Below are 7,831 nucleotides of genomic sequence, written 5' to 3'. Positions count from 1 at the left end.
CATAAAATAAAGATCAAACTTCAAACAGGTAAGTTCTCGTTTAATCTTTCTATTTCATTTCGTGAGTTTACGCAAGAACTCACAGTGAGATTTTGTAGCACAGAAGTCACATTTGTTCCAACTGAACAAACTCAAGCATGCACAATGGCAAGCAAAATGTAAGCTCAAATTACCTGGGTCTGAGGCCATTATTCCCTCACAATGAGCTGTGACAGGCACTGTCCCTCTTCTTGTAGAGGTTTGTCGTAGAATTTACGGAATGTTCGTTCTTTTGACCAGCCTGCTTTTGCGAGGATCAGAGGAATAGGTGCATCCGCCCTGTTTGCTGCTGAGCTAGATGCTGCTCGGGTTGAATGTGCACTGAACATTGTGGTGTCAATGCCAGCGCCAGTCATGATTTCTTTGATCCATCGAGAAATTGTCTGTGCCGTTACTCTCTTGAAAGGCTTGCGAAAACTAATGAAGAGATGACTTTCCTCTCCTCGGATCTCTTTGGTTCTCCGAAGGTAGGCCTTAATGTATGTAACTACACACAAACGTCTGTCTGGGGGGTACGCTTTCAAAAGTACGTCCAATCCAAAATTCCCAGGTCTAGACTGCTTAAGATGTTCATTAACTTTGAATGACACCATAGATTGTTTGAGAATCATGCTGTCTAGATTCAGGCAATGCAAAGTCTGTACCCTCTGGGCGGATATCAAGGCCAGTAACATGCACAGCTTCATCGTCAATTGCTTCAAGCTAAGCGAGTTAGCGGGAGCTAGACTTCTCAAATATCTAAAAACAATATTCACGTCCCAAATTTCCGAATACCGCGGCCTTGGGGGCCTGAGCTGGAACACACCTCTCATAAATCGAGAGAGAAGCGGATGAGTGCTGACAGAAAATTGTTTATCCTCTAACACTAGAAAGGTAGCAAGTGCACTCCGTGCTGAGTTAATAGCTGAATAGCTCAAGTTCTCTTCATAAAACATGTGTGTAAAAAACTCCAAAACAAAATTAATCTTGGCATGAAGGTGACTTTCCTTCTTAAGTGTACAAAACTTTCTCCATTTCCTTATATATGTACAATACTGTCTTTGGGTTGATGCCCTCCAAGATGCTGCCAAGATGTCCACCGTTCTGCTGCTCATGCCAGAGTTCTCGAACGGCAGCTTCAAAACCTGCAACATAACAGATCAAGGCAAGCGTATCAAGGGTGCGGTTCCCCAGATACTGGTTGCGTAATCAAATTCCTGTGTCTAGGAATTAAAAGTGGTTCATCTTTAAGCATTCTCCTCATGCGAGGAAACCACGCTTGCGTAGGCCAGTTTGGGACAATCAAGAGACCATGTGCCTTGTCGTTTTCTATTTTTTGGAGACATTTGGGGATGAGGCAGAAAGGAGGAAATGCGTAGAAATACAGATCACCCCAATTCAGAGTGAATGCATCCACAGAAACCGCATCTGGGTCAGGCAGCCACGTAACGTACGCAGGCAGCTGCTTATTGAGTCTGGACGCGAAAAGATCAATTTGGGGAGTACCACATTTCTTTGATATCAGTAAAAACTTCCTTATTCAGCATCCATTCTGTTCTGTCATTAAAATGACGAGATCTCCTGTCTGCTTCTGTATTGTCGCGACCTGGTAAATAGGCTGCTGTGATCCAGATATTCCTTTCCTTACACCAAACCCAAATGTCTCGTGCTGCCCTGTCGCAGGCTCGAGATTTAATGCCTCCCATATTGTTCAGGTAGGCTACAGCTGTTGTGTTGTCAGTTCTAATGAGCACATGTGTATCATGCAGGTGGCCGCAAAATGACTTCAAACCAAGCCCTGCAGCTAAGATTTCAAGATAGTTGATTTCATTGTTTTGAGCATGCACTATCTCCTGATCATCCCATCTACCACCAGTTTCACTGCTTAAATCAGTGGCACCCCATCCTTGCCCACTGGCGTCAGTACGTAGCTCTAAAGCTGGCCGATCTCGACTAATTGGTGCCGACTGGCAGTGAATGTTATTGAACCACCACATTAACTCCTGTTTAGAAGCTTCAGACAAATTCATAGGTCTATCAAAATGCCCTTTGCTTGATTTTAGTGCAAGAATTTTGTCTCTTTCTAGGTTACGATAGAAGAGGGGGCCATATTGACTAGCAGGGAAAGTAGCAATCAGTTTCCCAATGACCTGCGCCACCTGCCTGATAGTAGGGTTTTGTTTCCCTAGCAATTCCGCACATACTGCCCTGATATTTTGACATTTCTCATGCAGGAGCGTTATAGTCATGCTTTCCGAATCCAAGATAAACCCCAAGAATTGGAGCCGTTGCTGAGGCTCTAGGATAGATTTCTCTGAATGAATGACAAAACCAAGGTCAGAGAGCAGTTTTGTGGTTGCTTGCACCGCTTCTAGTGCTTGTGATTCAGTTTCACCGATTATGAAAGTGTCATCTAAATACCCCACAACCAGGTGGCCTGCCTGTCGCAGCTTTGCGAACACCGGCTTCATAAGCTTTGTGAAGAGCCTAGGCGCTGTACTAAGGCCATTGGGGAGTACCTTAAATTGCCAACATTTCTCGTGCCAGACAAATCTCAAATACTTGCGATATGAGGGGTGAACAGGGACAGAGTAGTAGGCATCTCGAAGGTCGATTGAGGCAAGGTAACAACCAGGGGAAATTAGGGTTGTAGCCGTATGGATGTTATCCATTTTGAAATGCTGTACATTCAGACTGTCATTGAGGTCCGATAAATCTAAAATTAGGCGTATGTCCCCATTCTTCTTTGGGCGTGTAAAGATATTGGACACAAATTCTCCAGCCACATGCTGGCATTCTTCGATTACGCCTTTCTCGGTCAGTTTTCGAATTTCAATGTCAATCTTGCTCTCCTCAGCATTACCCACTCTGTAGCGGTAAGGCGGTTTACCTCTATGAGGTGGGCTATACGCCTCTTGAAATTCAAGTTTGTAACCGCTAATTGCATCAAGTATGAAAGGATCAGTGGTAATATGATTCCACTGTTTGCTAAAATGCCTCAATCGACCCCCAACGGGCAGGTCTAATGGAACATCTACATGTTCAATGTCAAAAACTGACTGTACAGTGTGAGTAGATTGTGTATTTCCACAACAAGAGCTAGGCCTGCAACTTACCTCCTTGGGTAGTGCAGTTACTTTCTCCGTGACACAGTGTTTGGCTTGGCTGGGGTTGCTGTCGAGTAGCTCTGCCCCCGGTTGTGCGCATGAGCTGGAGGTGGGCGAGTCTGCGTGTGCGGGGCTGAATGTCTGTATCCCCGCTGCTGCTGGCCTAAAAAAGGCCTGGATGTATCGCCAGCTGCGAGCCAGCCTGCGTTCCGATATTGCTTCCGGCTGAATCCACCGCTGGCCGTGCGCTTGTATGGGTGGTACGGCTGATGAGTAGATCTCTTAGCCTGGCCTTTAACCACACTAAAGGCAGCCCTATTCTCCTCCTTGAGATCTTTTACACGTTGTCCCAAGTCATCACCGAATAGAAACGCAGTCACGGGCGTAGTAGGCTTGCACAGATGTGCGTAAGCAGCGTTCATATCGGGCTTGATCAGCTCCTTTCTCAGGCAATTCATCTCGTAATTGGCATTACAGAGTAAAGCGAGTGCGTCCTGTTGCGCCTCGTTCAAGTCAGTAGGAAGAGTTTGTAGGAACGCACACAGCCCGCGGGTAAGAGATTTCTGTACTCTCTGCAGCTTAACGTCTCTGCTGCGCGTAGTCTGTGTCACATTATCCCAAATCACTGGATTGACTTTAGGGACTAGTAAGTTGGGGCAATTGCTCGGTGCTGGGTAGTTTGCCGCTGACTCTTCCATAGATTATTCCTCCAGACAATGGGAGATGAGATAATTTGTAGAATTTGCCAATTCGTCATTGATAGGGTCGCCCACACAGGCGGAGACCGCAAATTTTGCAGCAAAGGATGGCACTTGTACTGGCCGCCCCGTGAGCTCTGCGGGTGCGTAACCCGCTGCCGCCGCACGGAAATCGCATTCATCCCCACTGTAGCTGCTGCCGCCGTGGTTGTCGTGCAGCGTACCGCGTGCTTGCGTACTATCGTCTGTAGCACACACATCCATAGTGCCCCCAAACGGCACACCACCGTGGTTTTCTGCGGTACAAGCCGTGCCAACATGGCCGGCACGTAGTTGCTGTTGTTGGATACGAGTAGGCTGAGACGGCAGTATTTCCATGACCTTTTCAAACATGGATTCGAGTTTAGAAAGGCGGGAAAGCACCTCCGCGTCCGTCTTCTCTTTAGGGGGGAGCTGCCTTCTTACTTAGGCCTGGTTTGGTGGGTTTTTTAAGGGTTTTCCCATTCCCTTCTTTCTTTGTTGGAGCCTTAATAGCCGGCGAACACTTGGGTTCATGATGCACGGCTGTAGTCACCATCGCCACGACAGACTTAGCTGTATGCAGGGCGCTCGTACTAGTGGTGCCACCCACGACAGGCTTAGCTGTATGCTGTGGGGGAGCGGAAAGCGGAATTTCCATCCCGCGATATCTCGTGAATAAAAATCCACTTCCGAAGCAAAGTCAGCTCTAACTGAGCTATAAATAATAACAATCCACAATATGATAAGATATTGCGACGATGCACTGTTAAAAGGACGAATAAAACTTGATTTAGACTGCGATGAGGGAACTTAGTCCCTCGTGCAAAACGTGCGAAGAAGCGATATGACTGCGCGCGCGTTGAGCGGGCTCTCACTGTGAGTTCTTGCGTAAACTCACGAAATGAAATGCCTGTTGGTACAAATTACCTTTTTCTGCTCATGCGCAAAGTGGAATTACGAACTGGTCTATTCTGAATAAACAATACTGTTGTCAACTGTATTGTGCACAACACTTCTCAAATGCAAGCACCACTAGACCTATAGAAACACCACTATAGCTAGCAACGCATTTTTATGACATCTTCATCCACAGTACTTTCACTGCCAAATAGGCCTCCAAATTCCCATCATAAGCTTCCCCACAAAACAACATGGAAAATCTCTTAAGTGATTACGATAAGTGCAATCCAACAACAGCACATTGTTGCCCTTAGCAACCAAAGCAACATCCGTAGGACCCTTCCTACTCATTATGTACACGCAATGACATTGAAGTGTACATTTGCTTTAACAGCAGTCAAGAAACTATTGACTAATAGCCCCTCTATTGAGGGCTATTATCCACGATCACTACAATTACACAAAGTAATTATACACTATAACATGTGGAAGCTTTGAGACCACGCACAGTAATGTCCCACTGAAATAGTCGCCTGTGCCTATCATGCAGTCAAAGTAGGAATGAAACTCATACCTAGCAACAAAGCAAAACCAAACATTACTCAGTTAGACTGCATAAGCGTCACAACTGCCCCTTCACAAGGTACGTAAAAGACACAACAATTATTCATGAAGCAAAACTGATCTTGACTAGTGCTCCGAATCCTGCACTAAACAATGGCTGGGACCTAGCCTTTCAAGAAAATTCAATTTCTAATAGCAGAAGAAAAAGAGATCTTAATTAATCAACTGTCCTTTTTCATCTGGACAAAATTTGGAATCACTTTGAAATCTTTTCAATCCCAGGCGAATCCCCACTGGAAAATTCCGTTTCACCCCAAAAAGGTATTGTATATAATCTATGGTTTCAAATCTATTTGAAGATTATGAGCTGAAAATATCGAATACATAGTAAAATAGTTTAACCAGTTTACAATTAATTGTTCTTACAAAATGAGCGACCACATTTCTCCTCAGATTCAAGCCTTAAGATTTCCCTTCTTTACATTTCATCTCCCCGGGTTTCCCACCATTATGTCACAGGGCGCCGCCGCTGCACCGCCTTGTTACTGTTTTGGGTTTGCTTCCCGTTTTTCTCCCCTAAATTTACTTCTTAACTACACTTGCCTATGTGTGACCAGTCCCTGTACATTAATTGATTTATTAAATAGGTTATCTTATTGCAGTAGTGGGTGAAATGGTTCACAAAACTTCCTATACAAATTGGCCAATTGAGTGACTTTCTCATAATTTCAGGGAATTGTTTTTAGGCACGATTTCAAAAAGGGGATATTCCTTTACCTACCTTTAAGTGGGCATTAGTTAATCACTAAATCTTTGGTGTGAGTGCCAATTCCTTAATTTCTGCCTTTTCTAGGCTGTCCTCACAGTGATGGACAGTTGGCAAGACGACCCTACCTTCTGGTAGCGGTCTGCAGTTTTAGTGTGAGTTACCCTTTCTCTTTAATTTGCACTGTTTCACTCTTGCCCCTGATGTAGTAAAGGCCAGAGGGGTGACTGCCCCTTTCATCCTGTACAGTGTAAACTCGCATGAACATAAATTTCGTGTAAAAGGGCGATGACATTATCATGTAGAACTTTCATATGAACGATGTATACCCTACCACATCGTGACAAGGTGAAAGGGGTCATCCTTGCTCATCTTGAGTTTTCTTTTTGAAAGAGCAATTCTTCTTCCAGATTTTTCCAAAGTTTTGGATCATATTTTTTTTAAAGCTATTTATCTATCTTTTGGGGGTGCACAATAGAGTGTGATTAAGCTATGTCTTTTATAGGGCCCCTTATAATTTCTTTTAAAAATTCACACTCTCTTCACTTTCAACCCTATTAACTTTGGGATGGATACTATTACTGATTTGAAAATTAGAATTAGTCATGGATAAAAAGTTTTGATAGAGTATGCTTAATCAGCTTAATTTGATATTATCTTCATTGTTGTTGCTTTGTTTTGCGTCCTGATTTTGTTGTCCCATTCTCTGCACAGAACACGGCTTGTAATCGCTTGAATAGACCCTATTTACAGTACATACTCAGTACATACTTTTTCCGGAGTGTGCATGTGCTTTCTTTCCAAAATTTAGATAGATTAGGAGAGTCCATTATTTGAATTGAGTTATACATATCTGCTCTTTCAGAATCTGCTCTTATTTAAATTCCATGTCTGGCAACCTATAGTTGCTTTTGTGATGCAGAGTAACGTATGCAGATTTATTTGCAGCACATGTGTAGCACTGAGACCTTTTGGGTGGGAAATGATCTTTGGTTCAAAATACACCTACACATATCGATACGCAGTGGAAGCATTTTCTCGGAATTGCATACACGCCGTAATGAGACACGCACCAGTGGTCATCGTCAAGGTAATCCCCACCTTTCGGTCTGCAGAGAAGACACATGCATCAACATTATTTTGCGCGAACAGAATGGTGAACCGCTTTCAATTTAATACACCCACCATTATACACCTTATTCTCACCAGCAAAGAGCGGTTACTTTACTACCATGACAGCTAATCAAGATCTGTGTTCAGACAACTATCTGCAAAGGAAATCTATATGCAGCTTGTGCTAGAAAAAAAAGAGTAACCGAGTTTCTTTGCAACTTTTTTACCATCAATATCATACATTTTCTGTATGATAGGTACTGAATAGAAAGATACACTTCTATTTTCTTTTTTATTTGACGCACAACTCAATATTCATGATTTATGCATGACTAAATTAGAGCCATTAACAGTGGTGCTGCTCAATTTTCATTTGCGCGCGCAAATGGTGTTTTTGAGCAATTTTGGTTTTTTTAAAGACTTTTTCAGCTTTGTCTTCGAAAAACAAAATTCATAACCCAAACACCGCTATTTTCGTCTTTCGTATAAGACTTTATAGGTCAAATATGCATAACGCATGCCCAATAAATAGGCCTACTTGCATGAAAACATGCTTCAGTTTCAGGATTCCACAGAAAGTTGAAAAGCAAGAATTCAGCTCTCCCAACTTTATATTACGACAATGGGCTCAACTGTGCAAATTT

At 43.4% G+C, this 7,831-nt stretch overlaps 1 protein-coding gene across 1 annotated transcript; it reads right to left on the bottom strand.

The window, feature by feature from the left end:
* LOC139737864 (uncharacterized) lies at window positions 1-1,172 on the bottom strand. Its single transcript, XM_071648533.1, has one exon. It carries the CDS (start codon window positions 1,170-1,172, stop codon window positions 189-191), a length of 984 nt encoding a protein of 327 aa, XP_071504634.1. The 3' UTR covers window positions 1-188.
* Between the last annotated feature and the right edge of the window lie 6,659 nt (window positions 1,173-7,831).

Source organism: Diadema antillarum, unplaced genomic scaffold (assembly GCF_040938485.1).
Source record: "Diadema antillarum isolate AM-2024a unplaced genomic scaffold, OU_Dant_1.0 seq00000711_RagTag, whole genome shotgun sequence".
NCBI lineage: Eukaryota > Metazoa > Echinodermata > Echinoidea > Diadematoida > Diadematidae > Diadema > Diadema antillarum.
This window is presented reverse-complemented; position numbering and strand designations above follow the sequence as displayed.